We start from the raw sequence: 19,202 nt of genomic DNA, 5'->3' as shown, positions 1-19,202 counted from the left end.
CGTTTTTATTTATTTTTGGGACAGAGAGAGGCAGAGCACGAACGGGGGAGGGGCAGAGAGAGAGGGAGACACAGAATCGGAAACAGGCTCCAGGCTGAGCCATCAGCCCAGAGCCTGACGCGGGGCTCGAGCTCACGGACCGCGAGATCGTGACCTGGCTGAAGTTGGACGCTTAACCGACTGCGCCACCCAGGCGCCCCATGTACCCTGTTTTTAGATGGGCACATGGTTGCCTGGAAATATAGACTGCATTTCCTAGCTTATATGACAGGTATGCATGGTATTGTGACAAAGCAATAATCAGAATTGTCTATATAAATATGTTTATTAAGATACTTTAGTATGTAAAATTTGTTGTAATTTGTCAGAATTGTCTAAGTAAACCCTAGCCACAGTCTCCCCTTGTCATATATCTTTTTCTGTATTTTCAAGCTTTGTAAATGTATATTAAACATCCTCTTTAAGTAGGAGACTTCTTAGGTAAGGAATAAATGATGTATATTGGCAATATCCTTGTAATAATTTGGCAGTTTTTTTGGTGAAAATATAATTGAGCCCTGTTTTGAAGTAATGTTAAATATATAGGTGAAGTTAAAAAAAAGAATAAAGCTACACCTGGAAGTGTTAAAGCATGTAAAGGTAGGAATGTTTAGAGGTTGGGTTAAGTTTAGGAAAGGGATGGGTAAATTTTCTGGTACAAATCCATGCTAGACCAGAGTGGATCCTAGATACAAAAAGAAATTATAAAAGTAGGTCTCAATTCACCAGCACTATTACAGCAGCTTTGAAGACCTGGTCGCCATGCTCAGTGGAAACAAAACCATAAATAGCTGAGAAACAAAGACCAAATTGCATTTAATTTCTGGCCAATGGTAGAAGACTAGTGTGGGCTATAATTCAGCAGATACATGAATATTTGCTCTGCCAGACATGTTGATTTTAAGCAGTTTTTTACTTTAGCAGAAAATAGAGAATTCTGTACACTTAAATGACTTTAAAAAGAAAAAGTTTTATCTCTTCAAAGGATGTAAGAGGTTTAAAACAGGTATGTATGATATCTTATAGAAAGTCACCAGCGCAATTATAAAGGAAAAGAAATACATTTGACCATGGTAAAATAAAAGCTTTGTTGTTTGGAAGACATTAAAAAAATAAAAGAAGCCACAGATCAGAATATAGTTATAATTCACATTAACTGACAAAGGATTAGCATCTGTAATAAAAAGAATTTATGTAAGTCAATAGAAGAAAGACAACTCAGTTGAACATTAGAGATGGTATAGAAAGAATGAAGAGAACAAGAAGACAGTTGGGTGCATGTATAATAGGCTTGGTAATAACAGAACAAGAGTATTCTACAAGGGAGAAAAGAAACTAAAAAAGAAGGACATTTTTAAGCCAAGGACATTTTGTTTATTAGACAGTTAAAACTATTAGGGCTTGTAGAATTTTCTGTAACTGTACCCCTGATTTGGTATGAAATATTTTTGCCAGTGTGCACATGTGAAAATGCAACCATAATAGGCATTTACCACAAAATTCAATCAAGTATGACTTTAAAGTTATTCTGATTGTGTATAATACAGTACTGCTATTTTAGAAGAAACTATATGGATCAATATAAGAGAGGCAAAATTTATCTTCATGTTTGGTCTTCTTCTTTTGCCTTTAACTTTACTAAAATACCAGTTGAAAATTCTAGAAAATAAAGGTCATGGTGACTAAGAATTTTAGATAATTTAGAGCACTTACCTAACCACATCAATAAATCCTCCTGGCTTTCTCCAAAATAGACCCAAATCAGTCCATTCTTCTTGTGTTCATTATTATCACCCAAGGCCAATCCAACATTACTTCTCACCTGGACTTGTACATTAGTTGTTTAATTCACTGACTATGGCTGAAAGGATATATTTGATACAGTTGTTCAGATGAGATCAGAGATTAGCAATTGAGATACAATTTAGATATTGAATAAAATAAAGGAAACCCAGCAATGTTTTACAATAAGAGCCTCTTCACTTCATTAGAGTGAAAGCTAGGCTGAAAGGTGGTTATTATGTAGTCCACTACCAAAGGGAAGAATAGAGCTTTAGTTTGAAGTATTTTAAAAAATTAAAGAACTAATTATTGTCAGATTTGACTTTTTTAGATCAGTCACAAGGGCCTTTCAACTAAGTATTAAAGAAGCTCAAGAGTGAAATTGCTGCATTCTTACCAGTAAGAATAAATTGTCATTGTAAATGGCTGTTGTCTCAAACTGATAGACTAACAGATTACAAATACGGTACACACAGAGAGTAACCGACAAGTTCTTACATTTTAACTCCATGATGGCAAATACTATTTTTCTTTATTTTCCACATTTACTAGAATGGGCTTCTATTGTTGACATAATCAGGGGAAAATGTTTATTACTGTTTCAAATGTAATGAAACAATTTGGTTCCTTGCTCTAAAGCCATTTTTATCTAAGGAGGAGGTGACAAGTACAAATTTTATTGTGCTACACAGCAGATATGATAGTTTGTAAGAGCTGCCATTAGTCTTTAGGTGTAGATGCATATTTTAGACAAAAGAGTTGCTACTTTTATTTAGTTAATGACATTTGAAGGCAAAGAGACTATGAGAATTAAAAGCACATGTGAAAAGATTAACCTTGGCAGGAAGGTCTAAAAAAAGAAAAACACCCCCCCCCCCAAAAAAAACCCCACACATAACCACCCCACACGTTTATTGAACAACTTGAAAAATTGTATGGTAAGTATTCTAGTCTTAGGTCTTGAAGTTGGAAGCTGAATTGTTAAGTTATAAACTGATGAAGACTGTGGTATGGGGAGTACAGATTTATTGATACAAGTTTCTGGAATACTTTAAAGCTTGAAAGATCAGCTTGAATAGATAAGGGAAACAGTGACATATTTGGTATAGTTGAAAGCATGAAATTTAAAAAAGTGTATATAAGTTTCTGGTTAGCTTTAAAACTTACTGTATTAAGATGAACAATGAATCAGGCAACCTTATTCTTCGACTGAAGAGATCTTTATTTTATCTGATTTTCCTAGGAAGGACAACACATCCCTTCTAGGTGGGACTTTATAAAGTAGAAAAAAAAAGGTAATTGGGGTGCCAAAGGAAATTATGGTAGGGCTATTTATTTATTTATTTATTTATTTACATTTTAGAGTAAAAGGGGGAGGAGTGAGGGTGGGGAGAGAGAAAATCTTAAGCAGCCTCCCTGTTGAGTGCCCCGTGACCCTGAGATCATGGATCTGAACTGAAATCAAGAGTTGGATGCTTATTTGACTGACCCACCCAGGCACCCAGGGATACTTATTTTTTTAAAAAAATATATTCATATATCGTTAAAGAGAACATTCTAAAATTTTACAGCATCTTCAGTAGAGCCAAGATATGCTTAAAATGTAAGTTCTATATTATGTTACTTTTAATTTATAAATAGTAATTATAAGATAATTTTTGAAGAAACAGAAATGAAAGAAAAATACCTAACTTCACCATCCTAAAATAACTACTTGGGGTTTTTATATTTTCTAATCTTTTTTATACACATTTTTATATCTTTTTTAAATTTTTTTTTTCAACGTTTATTTATTTTTGGGACAGAGAGAGACAGAGCATGAACGGGGGAGGGGCAGAGAGAGAGGGAGACACAGAATCGGAAACAGGCTCCAGGCTCTGAGCCATCAGCCCAGAGCTTGACGCGGGGCTCGAACTCACGGACCGCGAGATCGTGACCTGGCTGAAGTCGGACGCTCAACCGACTGCGCCACCCAGGCGCCCCACATTTTTATATCTTTAACGTATAAAATCTGAGAAGCATTATAGAAATTGTAAATGTAAGATTCAAAGATGAAAAAGTAAGAGTTTATGCCCTAAAGAGGATAACTATTTGCATACTCTAAAGTCAAAATATACCCTGAGCTTCAGAAGGGGTTGTTTCACAACTTGGGTTTTCTAAGTCTTGTGGAACCTAGGGTAAAATTCTTTAACTTCTCAGTTTACTACATAATTACATAAGAAGGAAGAGTCAGGATCCTGTAGTAAAATAAATACTTAAATGCTTCTTGGGAATTAGAATTTTGGTTTTGACCCAAGTTCTACCTTTATGACTTCACTGAACTTCAAACATGTTGACCTTTAAATGATGAGTTCTGTTCAGAGACATTTAATCTGAACCTAATATGTCTAAATTATGTGCTGTGCTTCTGAGATATCCTTAGGATAAATTCTTGACAGACCAGATGACCTTTGTCTAGTATTGATTCTAGCCCTCCAAGTTGGTTCTCCGTGTAACAAGCTTCCCTGGCTTCTTGGTATCCATGTCATGATTATTTATAGTAGAGGCACTTGTTCTAGCCCATCCAAAGAGGAGAATTTCAATTTGCTACCCTCTGTTAGACCAAACTTTATGCCCTCATACGTCCTTTGACTAGTTCTCTGAGTTGAAGATTGGGAAGCATGGGACCCAGACAAGAACAGAGCCTCTCAATAACTGAATAATAAAAAGCTTAGAACAGTTGCTTATAAAGGTAAAGACTTGTAGTGCTCCCCTTAAAGTATTAGTTTGACTCCAATAGTAGAGAATTATGGTTGACTCTGTAAATTTTATTTTTTCTCAGGTCCTTCCTGGCTCTGAAGTACCAGGATGACTGCTACAATTTTAAATTCTTTGTTTTAGTAATAATAATTAGTACTTATATATCGTTCCTTATGTATTAGGCACTGTTTACATTTATTAAAGACGGATATAGTAACTGTCGTAAGGACACACAGCTAGTAAGTTGCTGAGCCAGGATCCAGCTTGTGACAGTTTGACTTTAGACTCCTCACTCAACCACAACACAGTGAAGCTTTAAAAGTTAGAGTTTTCTGACACAAGACTTGTGTCAAGAACATATAAAAACTTTTAAAAATCAATAATAAAAAACAGCATAATAAAAAATAACCAAGGATGTAAAAAGTGGGTGACGTATAAATGGCCAATAGCCATATGAAAAGTTGTTCAATACAGTGAATCATCAGGGAAATTGATACTAAAACCACAGTGGGTTACCACTGTAAACTCACTACAATGAGTATAATTTAAAAGTGTGAAAACACCAAATGTTAGCAAGGATGTGGAGCAACTGAAATCATAGTACGTTACTCATGGGAATGTATAATGGTAACACCACCTTGGAAAAGTTTGTTAGCTTCTTCTTTAGTTAAATGTACTGTCCTGTGATCCATCGGTTCCATTCCATAATAGAAATGAAAACCTATGTCTACAAAAAGACTTGTACAAGAATAGTTGTATAACAGCTTTATTCATAATAGCCAACAACTAGGAACAATCCAAGTGTCCATCAATACAAGAAAGTATGAATGAATTGTGATCCGTTCATTCAGTGAGAGGCCTATGTAGCAGTAAAAATGAACTGCTAATACAATAGCATGAGTCAAATTAAGTCACACCAAAAGGGTACAAATGGGGATTCTGTTTGATTACATGCATTTGAAGGCCGATAACAGGTAAAAGTAATGTATTTTTTAGAACTAGAACAGTGGTTCTGCTTATTTGGTGGGTAGGAGACTTCAGGAAATTTTCTGGAGTTATGACAGTGTTCTATATCTTGTTTATTGTGTTGGTTAAATGTAGATGTGTACATTTGTCAGAAATTGTTGAATTTTATATTGAAGATCTATATGTTATAGTATACCTCAACAAAATAAATCTGCAAAGTTAAACAAAAGCTAGGGGGAGATTTCAGCCAATCACTAGGACAGCAGAAAGGACACCTGGCAACGTAACACTTAGAACATGCAAAGACATGAAGTAGCACAGAATTGTCACATAGAGCCTCAACTGAGATGCATAATAACCAACACACATTTAAGTTCTATTAATAAAAATTTTTTAAGTTTATTTATTTTGAGAGAGTATGAGAGGGAGAGAGAGAATATCAAGCAGGTTCCACGCTTATTGCAGAGCCCAATGAAGAGCTCAGTCTCACAACTGTGAGGTCATGACCTGAGCCAGAATCAAGAATCAGTTGCTTAACCAACTGAACCACCCAGGCACCCTTAATACAGTTTTCCAGGAAGTCATCAGGGTGTACTACTTTTAGAAAGGGTTTCACTACTAATTACTATATTAAAAGTTTGGAACTAAAATGCTTAGATGTCAGTAGTCTAGAATATTAGTATATGAAACATATTTCTTAGGTTTTATGTAAAGAACAGTTGTGGTTAATATTGGGAAATGATTCTGGCTAGAACTAGAGTGTGGTCTCGTTAGAGTCTGCTAAAAAGAGGGCATGAAAAGTTTTTGGGCATGACTTTGCTTGATTAGTTGCTGAAACAGAACATTTGTCTTTATATGATTTGTCTGATGTAGATTCCTAGTAGGAAGAACTAATAATCTAGAAATGTTAGATACTTAGAGATGTCACATTTTATGTACTAAAATATAGCAGTAATTTGTCCTGGTTGTTTTTTGCAGCAGGTGGAAAATAGACAAGTTTGATGGTGGCCTGTGTAGTTTGACAATATTTGTGTTTGGGGTCCTTTATAACTTGTTCTGTGACCATCAGATAGATGTGCTGGAGGTACTCAAATGACAAATTGAAATAAGAGATCTGTAGTCTTTTATTGTAACATTGGGCTTCAGAATAAAGGTTAACCTTTTAAATTAGTTTGTGGGTTTTTTACCTCTTTCAAATAGATTACCTTGTGGACTATCATGGAAGTAGGAAACATATTAGTTACCACACATTAACTAATGTGGTCTTTGGTTTCTCAAATAAGACTGACAGCTTGGCTTTTTCTTGTTTATGGAAAACCTAATTTCAAATCTTTGCATCTGTTTTAGTAATAGTTATGCACGAGTGCGAGCTGTGGTGATGACCCGGGATGACTCAAGTGGTGGATGGTTACCACTTGGAGGGAGTGGACTAAGCTGCGTCACTGTCTTCAAAGTCCCTCACCAGGAAGAGAATGGCTGCGCTGACTTTTTTATCCGTGGAGAGCGACTCAGGGACAAAATGGTAATGAATAATGTATCTGTTGATATAATTTTAAGGTTCTATAGATTGAATTATCTACTTAAAGTTTTGCTGAGTGTAACGTTATTTATGAGAATTATTGTTGTCCTGGATCAGTGATTATGTTTCTAAGTTCTTTAAATGTTAAAGATAGTGAAATATGCCAACTGGGACTCATTAATATATATATGTTAGAAGGGAGATGCAATTTTTAATTAGATTTAATGCAAAAGTATTCATGAATAGTCCACACAGTTATTAAACTAGGTACACACTGCCTTTCCTTCTTTCCCACTCTTTCTTCCATAGACTGGTGGTTGACAAACTAAAGTGCCCAGGGAATATCCAGGCCTGCTATGTATTTGTATGGCCCATGAGTTCAGAATGGTTTTAACATTTTTTTAAAGTTTATTTTTGTTTATTTTGAGTGAGAGATAGAGAGCAAGCAGGGGAGGGGCAGAGAAAGGGGGCAAGAGAGAATCCCAAGCAGGCTCCACACTGTCAGTGCAGAGCCTGATACGGGGTCCATACTCAAAAAACCATGAGTCAAAGTCAAGAGTTGAATGCTTAACTGACTGAGCCACCCGGGTGCCCCTGGTTTTTACATTTTTAATGACTGAAAAAAAATTGAAGAAGAGTAATCATTTTGTGACACATGATAATTATATAAAATTCAAATTTAAGTATCCGAAAGTGAAGTTTTATTGGAACATAGCCTAGCTCATTCATTTACATTTGTCTATGACTGCTTTAATATTACAATGACAAAATTGAACAGTTGCAGCAGAGAGCATAAGTATCTCGACCCTTACAGAATATTTTACTGGCTCCTACCCTGGACTCTTTTTTCAGGTTCTTTCTCTTCATTCTCTATTAATCTAGTTACCCTAGGCACATAAGACTACCTGGTTGCCAGCCTTGATTTTAATACTACATCTTCCGCGCAGATGAATGTTTTCTTACATCTGTGTATTTTAAAATTTGAATCTCAACTTTGATAATGTACGATATTTACTCTCTTTTAATTGGTGTGGAAAGCTCTTTCTCCTTTGTTCGTTTGTGAGCCAGAAAACAACTGCAGTTGTATCTGAGAAGCTGAGTAATGTTAATGTCATTTCTGTATCAAGCAAAAGGAAAGCATATACTTAGAAGCAAAATGAGAATAAAATGCCAAAAATTTCCAAGACTCTTGAAAATAACTTGAGTTCCCTTTAAATATGTAATTGTGGACTGTTTTGTGAGCCCATTTAGCATCAATAATGTTATCTCTCTTGAGAATGTGTTTTAAGTTCCAAATAATTCTTTCATACATGAGCGTTTTGAATAAATCTACTTTTAATTTTGGTTTCTGGATATTTTTTACTACTAAAATATTTTAGTAATTTAGAGAGTTGCCTAACTTGTCTGTGCCCCAGTTTCTGCCTCAGTTAAATGGTAGTTACCCTAAATCTTCTTGAAAGCCTTCCAACTCTAGTTTTTTGAGTTTATGATTCACATTCCTGACTGTGTATCTCAATTAACCGGAATGTGGTTTAAGGATTGTAGGAAACCCCAGTTGAAGTCATAAGTGTATATAGGAAATTTAACATGTCATCTCTAAAAGTTTAAATATTTAAAAGTGGTTTGTTTTTACTTTGGATAAGATGGTGGATGGCATATACTAATGCGTATTTAAAATAAGTCTTGTAAACGTCTATGAAAGAGGCTTTGGTGACCTGTCCTGGAGTTTATGCTTCTTGTCTGAGCTAATGATAACTGAGGGATGTTGTTGGAAGAGAAGCTGTAGATTTTAGGAACTGAGTGTGGTAGTGAAGATTTAAGACATGTTTTAATAGTAAAGATAGAAAAAGAGAAGACAAGTCAAAGGTGGAGAAAGAATTGGAGAAAAAAGTTTGCTAGAAAAAGCATGAAACAAGGAAAAGATGACCTAGATGTAAAATAGAGAAAAGATATCTCAGAGTGAAACAGAATATTAGTTACATTAATGAAGATGAACAGTTTACGATAATTAAATACGAGATCAGATCTATGTAACTAGGAGTGAAGCTGGTCAGAGATCGCTCAGATTAATGGATTAGGTGGTTGCTGAGAGTGTTGCTTTGACAGAAAGCTAGTGAGAATAAAACTGGGATTCAGAAAGAACACAAACTTATTCCTTATGTTAGTACTTAATTTGAGCGCCTGAGTCCTAGGGTATAGAATCTTAATGGACTAACAAAAAAAATAGGTTTTTCTGATAGCAGCACTAACCTAGGATTCAGAACATCTGTTGTTTTACCTAATCATTTCACCTAGAGGAAACTTGTTATTTGTGAGACAGGGATGATAAATATATCTCTATGTAGACACGAAAGAAAAATTACTTTTCAGTTGGAGGGTTGCCATTTTTCCTTTGGGATTAGCTATAGTAAAGAGTTTTAGGTTATGGGGACTTGTATGATCAAAAACAGAAGCAATAATGCGTGGTTATACTTTGAAAATAGCAAAGTCTTTTGGAATCTCAAGACAAATGGGACGGAGAATTGAAGTAAGTAGATTATTTGGTCCCCTCTCCTGGGTAGTACATATCTGACCAAGATCCTTCTGAAGCTATGTATTTTTTCATTATCACTGCATTTGGGGATCATTAATGTTCATATCTGTAGATACTTTTATTGGTTGGTTTTATTTTAATGCATTTTTCTGGGTTCTAGTTTCATGCTCTAAAGAAGTAGTACCTTATGACTGTTGAGTCTGTAAGTTTGCAAAATTCTTCCCAAGTTAATAGTTCTTTTTAAAATCCTTGTTGGTAAGTAAACTACATGTTACTGTTGTCTTCATGCAACAGTTAATCATATAAAAGATATTTGGTAAAAACTGTTCTGTACCCATTTTTTATATGGTTCACATCTTAGCATCTTCTACTTTGGATGAATTTTAGTAGGTCAGAATACTGGTAACAATAGTGAAGAAGATAGCTTGTCTCAAGCGTAAAAGTACTCTGGTAGGAGATTTTTTCCAGGCTTTGATTTACCATGACTTGTACTAAAAAATGTCTTCTTGTACTTCTCAAAGAGTTATATTTCACTTTTTTTTCCCTACACAAGAAAGGGAGCACAAATAAAGAGTAGGCTGATTGGGATTTTTTCAGGAAGGAAATATTTTGTGTAATTAGGTCAGTACCACTTCATTGGTTCATTCATTTCATTCAGAGATATCAGAAAATATTTCCTATTTTTTGTAAGTTTACAGTATAGTGTAACACTGGTTTCAGGAGTAGAATTTTGTGATTCATCACTTAACATACATTACCCAGTGCTCAACAGAAGTGCCTTCCTTAATACCCATCACCAATTTAGCCTATCCTCTGCCCACCTCCCTCCATCATCTCTCAGCTTGTTCTCTATAGTTAAGAGTCTCTTACAGTTTGCTTCCTTCTCTTTTTGTTTTTCCCTTCCCCTGTGTTCATCTGTTTTGTTTCTTAAGTTCCACATATGAGTGAAATCATATGGTATTTGTTTTAGTCTGACTTAAATTATTTCCTATAATGCTTACGAATAACTTGCCTGTGTTTATAATGCTTACAAAGGTAGAATTTCTCAGGCTACCCTTTGATATCCTGAATTAAGCTTCTCCACCTGTGTGCTGTGCATGACTAGGTAAAAGTGGCAGGAGCTTCCAGGCTGCTTGTTTCTTCACCACCAGCAGCTCCTCATCTTCCCTTGTTGCCTTACAAATGTTATTTTTCAGGGCGCCTGGGTGTCTCTGTCGGTTAAGCTGCTGACTTTGGCTCAGGTCATGATCTTGCGGTTTGTGAATTCGGGCCCCGCGTCGGGCTCCGTGCTGACAGCTCAGAGCCTGGAGCCTGCTTCGGATTCTGTGTCTTCCTCTCTCTGCTCCTGCTCATACCCTGTATCTATCTCTCTCTCTCTCTCTCTCTCTCTCTCTCTCTCTCTCTCTCTCTTCAAAAATAAAGATTAAAAAACAACAACAACAAAAAACAAATGTTACTTTCCTAAGTATGCCTAAGGAAAAAGTTGGAAAGTTCTGTTCTACATTGACTTTCATACTTTTTTGGTGATTGAGAATACATTCAAAAGAAGCTCTAGGCTTCGGTGCTGTAGTCTAAGATAATGAAGGTATTATTTCTCCCAGACACTTGGGGATGGATGGAATAGTATTTGGCATGATAGATTCTCAGAACTGCTTTTTCCATTTATGTGAATTGTATTTTCCATTTCTTCCTAAATTTTGATTTCTTCAAGACAGGTTAGTGGTATCTTGGATCAGGTTTTTTAAAATACCGACTAAAATTCAACTGTTAATTTGTATAGATAATCCTCACTATGGAGCTTCACATTTCCCGTGATAGAAGCTTTCTCTTTGCATTCAGTTTTCAATAGATATAGTGACCCTTCTCTGTTAGTATCACACTTCTGTTTCATAGGTAAACATTTTTACAGAGTATTTACCGTATGTATAGATTATATTATTTGATTGTTTTTAGCTGAATTGCATGCGATATTTAAATTGGGATACTGAATTCTAATATACCTTTAGAATCTTTATAAGTACCTGAATAAACTGTCAGTAATAATATTTAATATTTGCTAAAATATTTATTACTAAACACGGTTTTTAATTGCCATGGGATTTTTAATTAGCTATTCTTAAGTTTATGTGGTAAATAATAAAAATACTATGAAGTTACTAGTTTAAAGCTGTTACACTGTTGAAAGCATGTGATGTACAAAGATATAACAAGAAATAGGGTAGGCTGTATAGAAAGGTAAAGTAGGACATCTGGATTACCTAAAACATTCTGTGGAAACAAGAAAAAGGCACTGTTATCAAAGTGCTGTATCAAAGCAAAGTTAGAAGATAGATACCTTATAAACAGTGACAAAGGTAATATTAAAAAGAGGAAAGGAGAAATAGAAACATTTCAGGTTTTAAGAATTCATCAGAGACTTAAGGAATTGTTTTTTGAATTAATAAGTTACTAGGTTTTGGATAAAAATGGTTGTAAAAATGAAAATGTCTATAAGATAATGATTCTCTTGTTTAAAAAGACATTGATAAATTGGGGTTTCTTTACTAGAGCCTAAACCAAGATTTTAGAGTATTTGTTTCCTAGGAAGAAAATAAAGTAGTTATAACACAGCAGGGGCTTTTTAAAAAATGAGACTTACCCACTCTGCACCATTGGAAACCTTAGAAGATCAGGTCTCATCTTTCTACCTTGGATTGAACTTTATAAAAGTACAGAGCAATTTTCTGCTTAGCTTTGCCCACTGTGCATCTCTGTGAATTATTCCGTTATGAAACCTCCGTCCTTGTACAGAACTCCTCCTCCACTGAAAACCCATTGCATTAACAAGCTTTCCCCTGAGGATTCAGCAGCTCAGTCTCTTGAAAGATACTGGTTCTATTCACCATAATATCACAGAGTTAGAAAGTGCCAGTGGGAGTAGAGATGGTTCAGCATTTTTACTGTTCTGTATTCCCCTTACAGAATATTCTGTCAGCCATGTATTTAAGTGCTGCTGATGACACAGTACGACTCAGCGCACTGCCCTCTAGCTCATTGTCCTCTGTCCAATGTAGCAGTTCCTTCCCTTAGCCAACCTTTCCACATCTGAGCCTCGTCATCATTCTTGGCTGCTCTCCTTTGCATAGTCTTAACCTTCTGGTCTTCATTTCAGCAGCCTCCTTTCTGGGTCTGGTTCTTACTCAAAACCGTTCTATTTGAGGAATTTTACAATTAACTGTCGCTTCTGTTGGATTCCCCTTTTCTTGCTCTTACAGTGTCATGCTTTTTCTCTCACTTTATACCTCTGGTTTTTCTCCCATTTTCACTAGACTCCTTTGGGCTTTAGTATCTTTCTTACTATTTTCCTTTGTAATCCAGTCTAAATTTTTCTTGTCAGTCATTCAAACCACTCTCATTCATATTTCAGTAGCCAATATATGCTGAGTTTTGGCTTAATCAATCCTACATTATTAAAAGGGAATATTCCCTTTTTAAAAGTGAGTCTTTTGTATAACAGATATTTCTTGAGTGGTACTCAGTGTGCTGGACACTGTTCTAGGCACTGGGGATATGTAAATGAACAAAGAAGTCCTAGTTTTTAAGGCAGTGTACCTTCTGGTGAGGGACGAAGAAATAGTATAATAAATAAGTGAAGTACATAATATGCAAGAGAGTTCTAAGTGCTAAGGGGAAAAATAAAACAGGGAAAAAGAGATAGGGAGTATTTTGTAGGAAGGTATGTTAAAATTTTAGATTGAATAACCAAGGAAGATGTTAGTGAGAAAAGGTAGGTAACATTTGCGTGAAGATTTCTCTTTGAATAAGGCCTTATATTTAAAATTAAAACAATTTCTTTTTTAATGTCTGTTTATTTTCGAGAGAGAGACAGAGGAGTAGGGGAAGGGCAGAGAGAGAGGAAGACAGAATCTGAAGCAGGCTCCAGGCTCTGAGCTGTCAGCACAGAGCCCAATGTGGGGCTCAAACCCATAAACAGATCATGATCTGAGCTGAAGTCGATCGCTCAACTGACTGAGCCACCCAGGTACCCCGAAAATTTTTATATTGTAGAGAGAGAGTGAATGTGAGTCAGGGAGAGGGGCAGAGAGAGAGAGAGAGAGAAAGAATATATATATATTATTTATTTTGAGAGAGCAAGAGCAAACAGGGGAGGGGCAGAGAGAGAGTCCCAAGCAGAGAATCTGTGCTGTCAGCACAGAGCCCAACACGGGGGTTCCAGCTCATGAACCATGACATCATGACCTCAGCTGAAGCCAGATGCTTAACTGGCTGAGCCACCCAGGCACCCCAAGGCCTTATATTTTAGTTTATATGTTTGGACTTTTCAAATCTTGAGTGTCATTAAGGTAGAATGAATCTGTATTTTTGGCTGAGTTTTTAAGCTACGCTATGTAAGATTTTGGGCTTTTTGTGGATTTGGAGAATGGTATCATTGTGCAGCAATAGCAGTCATAAACCTAGGAGTTAGTGATTCTTCCATTTATTCAAACAAGTGTTCTTTGGTTTTGATTCTGTTTCATCCTTTTCATCTCTACTTACCTTCTGTCTGTCCTGTATTACTGCAGGTAAAGACCTAATATTTTTTCATAGCCCAGTTTTACCTAACTTCTAGCTTCTGTATTGCTTATCATACTGAACTTTCTAAAACCTGGGTCTAATATTTCTTTAGTAGTTTCCAGAAATTTCCTAGATACAATTCTGTCTCTTTATTTCAACACAGAAGAACTTATAATCTGGTCACTGCTTCTTTATGGTCTTGAATTCATCTGCCTGTTTCCCAAAGCAATCACTTCCATGATGTTGCCTTGCTGAGTTTTTTATTTGTGATTCACCAAAAGCATGCATTGAATTTATGGAAATGCCTTCCCCTCTTTTACATTAACTAGATAATTATAAAGATAGCATGTTAAGAGTTTATGTGGAATAGAGAACGTAGGCCGACAGCTTGCTAGTCTTGAGGAAATGATAATGGCAGGAACATTTCCTTTTTATTGTCACAGGTAAGTCACAAATGGAAAAATAGGAAAATTGAGTTAGAGAAAGCAACTTAGGCAATAGTTTTCCTGGAACTGGAAGAAATGCTAATAATGCTAATAATGATAACATTCATGTAGTCCAAAATTACCAATTCATTTTGTCATTCCATTGAAAAGGTAATAAATTGTACTGTTAATGGCTTTTCTGTATATCCATGAATTCTGTGACTTTGTCCCAGCAGTTGTATTGCAACAGTTAATTCTTTAATATTGCCAATATTCCCTGAAAAGGAAAAAACCTGCCTGTTATCATTTCTATTCTCTTTCTTCTGGAGCCATGTGATAGCTGTTTCTTGAAAATTAAGATTTGCAGTATGTCCCATATATCACCATTCTGGTTGCTTTTATTTTGTCTTCTCAGAAAACTTCAGCTTAACACTTGCTTTAGCATTTCTTTACTGACTATACTATACTTTCTCATTATTATTCAGTTATTAGTTTCATTTTTTAAAAAAAATTTTTTTTTTCAACGTTTGTTTTATTTTTGGGACAGAGAGAGACAGAGCATGAACGGGGGAGGGGCAGAGAGAGAGGGAGACACAGAATCGGAAACAGGCTCCAGGCTCTGAGCCATCAGCCCAGAGCCTGACGCGGGGCTCGATCTCACCGACCGCGAGATCGTGACCTGGCTGAAGCCGGACGCTTAACCGACTGCACCACCCAGGCGCCCCAGTTTCATTTTTTTTTAAGTGTATTAGTTTGAGATAGAGTACAAGTGGTGAAGGGGCAGTGAGAGAGGGGAACAGAGACAGAATCTTAGATAGGCTCCACATCACCAGTGCAGAGCCTGATGTAGGGCTCGAACCCATGAACCACGAGATCATGACCTGAGCTAAAGTTGGACACTTAACCGACTCAGCCACCCAGGCACCCTATTATTCAATTATTAGCTTTAAAGTAGTACTTCATTCTTTAGTGATTGATTTATAGTGGTTAATCTTGTCTCTCAGGCTCATCAGGATTATCTTGGCTTCATGTTTCTATTTTATATCTGATTGTGATATACTTCACATCCTTTCTCTTATTTTCCAACTGCAATTAAACTGTTACAATAGCGAATAGCCTCTCTAATAGCTAAATTAAAACCCAAACTTTTTGATCCCAACTTACTGACTTCATTAGCTTTATAAATATTTCCTCACTGTATGTATGTAGCATACAGTGTATGAATGTAGCATGCTTTTAATTGATTAGCTGATTGATATTTTTTAATTAATCAGCAGATATTTGGGTGCCTTCTATGTGTTGTTAGATGTTGTTAGGCATTTTAAGTTTAAGATGTGAAGTATGATGGTTTGGTTTAGATTTTATCCATAACAAAATGCCATAAATGGGTTGCCTTGAACAGTGGAAATTTATTTTCTCACAGTTGTGGAGGCCGCAAAGTCCAAGATCTAGATGCCAGCTGATTTTGGTTTTTTTTTTTTCCCTTTTTTTTTTTAATGTTTGTTTATTTTTGACAGAGAGAGAGAGAGAGAGAGAGCGCGCGCGAGCGAGCATGAGCGAGGGAGGGGCAGAGAGAGAGGGAGACACAGAATCCTAAGCAGGCTCCAGGCTCTGAGCTGTCAGCACAGACCCCTACGCAGGGCTCGAACTCACAGACCCTGAGATCATGACCTGAGCCAAAGTCGGATGCTCAACCGACTGAGCCACCCAGATTGCCCCCGCTGATTCAGTTTCTAACGAGACCTTTCTTCCTAGATTTCAGAAGGATGGAATTCAATCCATACTAGTTCCTATTCAATTCCACTGGTCTGTTGATGGTTAAGTGAATATTTCACTTTATAAATTATTTTAGTGTTGTGTAGAGTTTAATATCTGCTAATACTTGTTTTTCCCGTATTGGTTGTTTTTACCCTTTTTTATTGGTATATTTTTGCTCATTCAGAACACTAAACAATTTATCTTTTTTTTTTTTTTTTTTGGTATAGGTACACTCATTTAAGTTCTTTCCTAGGCATGTCAAAAAAATTTGTGACTCTTGTAAATGATTGTTCTTCCTCCCCCCGCCCCCCCGCCCCGCCCATTTCTGGTATCCTGTAAAGCTCATTCATGCAACTTGCCTTCCTTTTGTAAGCATTCACTAGAACTTGAGGATAATGTTAAATGTTGGTGCTAATGTTGGCTTCTTTGTGAATTTAGTGGAATTTCTAGTGTTGCACAGATAAAAGTATGATGTTAGCGGTTGCTTTGAGATGTCCTTTATTATGTCAAGGAAGTATCTTTAATGTCTCTTATGTTCTGCCACCAGAAGTTGATATTCATTTTTCTGAAATCTAGTTTTGCAGATGTTCCATAGACTGTTTTAATTGATATTTTTATTTAGACACTCATAGATTATTAATTGCTGTTGTAAGGGATAATATGAACAGATACTGTTACCTTTTACCCGGTTTTCTCATTGGTAACATTTTGCAAAACTATATATAATCACAATTAGAATATATATTCACATTGATACAAGCCATCATATTTAGATTTTCCTACTTTTGCTTGTACTCACTTTGGTATTTAAGACTATACAGTTTTACCATCCACAGAAGATACAAAACAATTTAGTAACCACAGGAATCCTCCCTCCTGTTACTCTTTTATAACCACATCCACCTCCCTGGCCTGGCAACCACTCATCTGGTCTCCATTTCTATAGTGTTGTAATTTCAAAAGATGTTATATAATTGGAATCACAAGTATTTGCTTTTTTTTTTTTTCCTTTCTTTGATTTACTGTTGTTCCCTGAGGGTTCATCCAAGTTGCTGAGTGTATCAATAGTTTGTTCCTTTTTATTGTTGGCTAGTATTCTGTGATGTCTTTGTACCAAATTTGTTTAACCATTGACTCACTGAAGGACATCTATGCTGTTTGCAATTTTGGGCTTTTACAAGTAAAGCTGTTCCAAACATTCACATGGAGGTTTTTTTGTCAATCTAAGTTTTATTTCTCTGGAATAAATGACGAAGAGTGCAATTGTTGAGTGAATGATAGTTTTTTGTAAGAAGCTGCCAAACTTTTTTCCCAGAGTGGCAATACAGTGTTAAATTTCCACTAGCAATGTATGCAGTGTGTGAACAATCCCAGACTTTTCTTGGCATTCTTGCCAGCATCTTGTGTAGTTACATTTTTTTATTTTAGTCATTCTGGTAGGTATATAGTGAGAGCTCTCATTGAATGGCTGATAATATTGAATATCTTTTCATGTGCTTATTTGTACCTTGTTTTGTGAAAAATCTGTTCATGTCCTTTGCCTGTTTTTCTTATTGATTTTTTTTTTTTTTGATGTTGAGTTTTGAGAGTTCTTTATATATTCTAGGTACTTGTCTTTTGTTGGGATATGTGGTTTGGAGACATTTTCTCCCAGTTCATAGCTTGTCTTCTTATCTTCTTCACTGGATCTTTTGCAGAGCAAACTTTCATATTTTTATGATGTTCAGTTTATTTTTCCTTTCATGGATCATGATTTTGGTGTCAATTCCAAGAACTCCCTGTCTTGCCCTAAGTCTCAAAGATTTATCCTGTTTTTTTCCTAAAAAGTTTTATAGTTTTACATTTTATATTTAAGTCTTTGGTCAAATTGAGTTAATTTCTATATAAGATATGATACTTGGATCAAGGTGATTTTTTTTTTTTTTGCCTATGAATGTGCAGTTTTTCCAGCACCATTTACTCTATTTGTCTATCCCTCCGTAAGTATAACACATTGTATTACTATAACAATATTGTAAGCACCCCCCCCCCCAGCCCTTGCCATGTATTGGATGGTGGTTTTATTATTTCTTGAGATTATTTAGCTATTCAAAGGTCAGTGCCTTTCCATATAAATATTTTTTTCAGAAGTTCTTTTTTTTTAACATTTTTTTTTTTTGAGAGAGAAAGAGCATGAGCAGGGGAGGGGCAGAGAAAGAGGGGGATAGAGCAGCTGAAGCAGGCTCTGTGCTGACAGCTGCTAGCCTGATGTGGGGCTTGAACCCAAGAACCATGAGATCATGACCTGAGCTGAAGTTGGACGCTCAGCCAAGCCACCCACACGCCCCTTTCCGTATAAATTTTAGAATAATCTTAACCTATATGTACAAATTCTGTATTAGGATTTTGATAGGAATTATATTAAACCTGTGGGTCAATTTGGGGAGAATTGACATCTTTACTATGTTGAATATTCTAAGCCATGAATGTGATTTGTCTCTAGTAAGGTCTTTGCATTCTTTCATTAGCATTTTGTGAGTTTTAGCATAAACATCCTATATTTGTTTTGTTAAGTGTATTATTTTTCTTGGAACAATTGTAAACGTAATGTGTTCATAATTTTGATTAGTGCATACTTATTGTATAGAGAGATGTTTAATTTCTGTATCCTGTTACTTTGCTGACCTGTGAGGTTTTAGATTCTCTGGGATTGATTGATTGATTGATTGATTGATTATTTATTTATTTATTTATTTAGAGAGCATGTGTACGTGTGGGGACTGGGGAGCTAGGGGAAGGGGTAGAGGGAGAGAGAGAGAGAGAGAAAATTTTAAGCAGGTTCCATGCCCAGGGCGGAGCCCCACAGGGGCCCAATCTTTCAAGCCTGAGATTGTGACCTGAGCTGAAA

The 19,202-nt window shown here is 36.0% G+C and overlaps 1 protein-coding gene across 2 annotated transcripts in view; it reads left to right on the top strand.

Moving 5' to 3' along the window:
- Positions 1-19,202, top strand: part of SPRED1 (sprouty related EVH1 domain containing 1) — a 140,650-nt gene that overhangs the window by 60,986 nt on the left and 60,462 nt on the right. For both annotated transcript variants that reach the window (XM_047863735.1, XM_047863734.1), the window contains exon 2: positions 6,874-7,048. In XM_047863735.1, coding sequence (XP_047719691.1) covers positions 6,874-7,048 — 175 coding nt within the window. The remainder of the gene's footprint in view (positions 1-6,873; positions 7,049-19,202) is intronic.

This window comes from Prionailurus viverrinus, chromosome B3 (assembly GCF_022837055.1).
Source record: "Prionailurus viverrinus isolate Anna chromosome B3, UM_Priviv_1.0, whole genome shotgun sequence".
NCBI lineage: Eukaryota > Metazoa > Chordata > Mammalia > Carnivora > Felidae > Prionailurus > Prionailurus viverrinus.
This window is presented reverse-complemented; position numbering and strand designations above follow the sequence as displayed.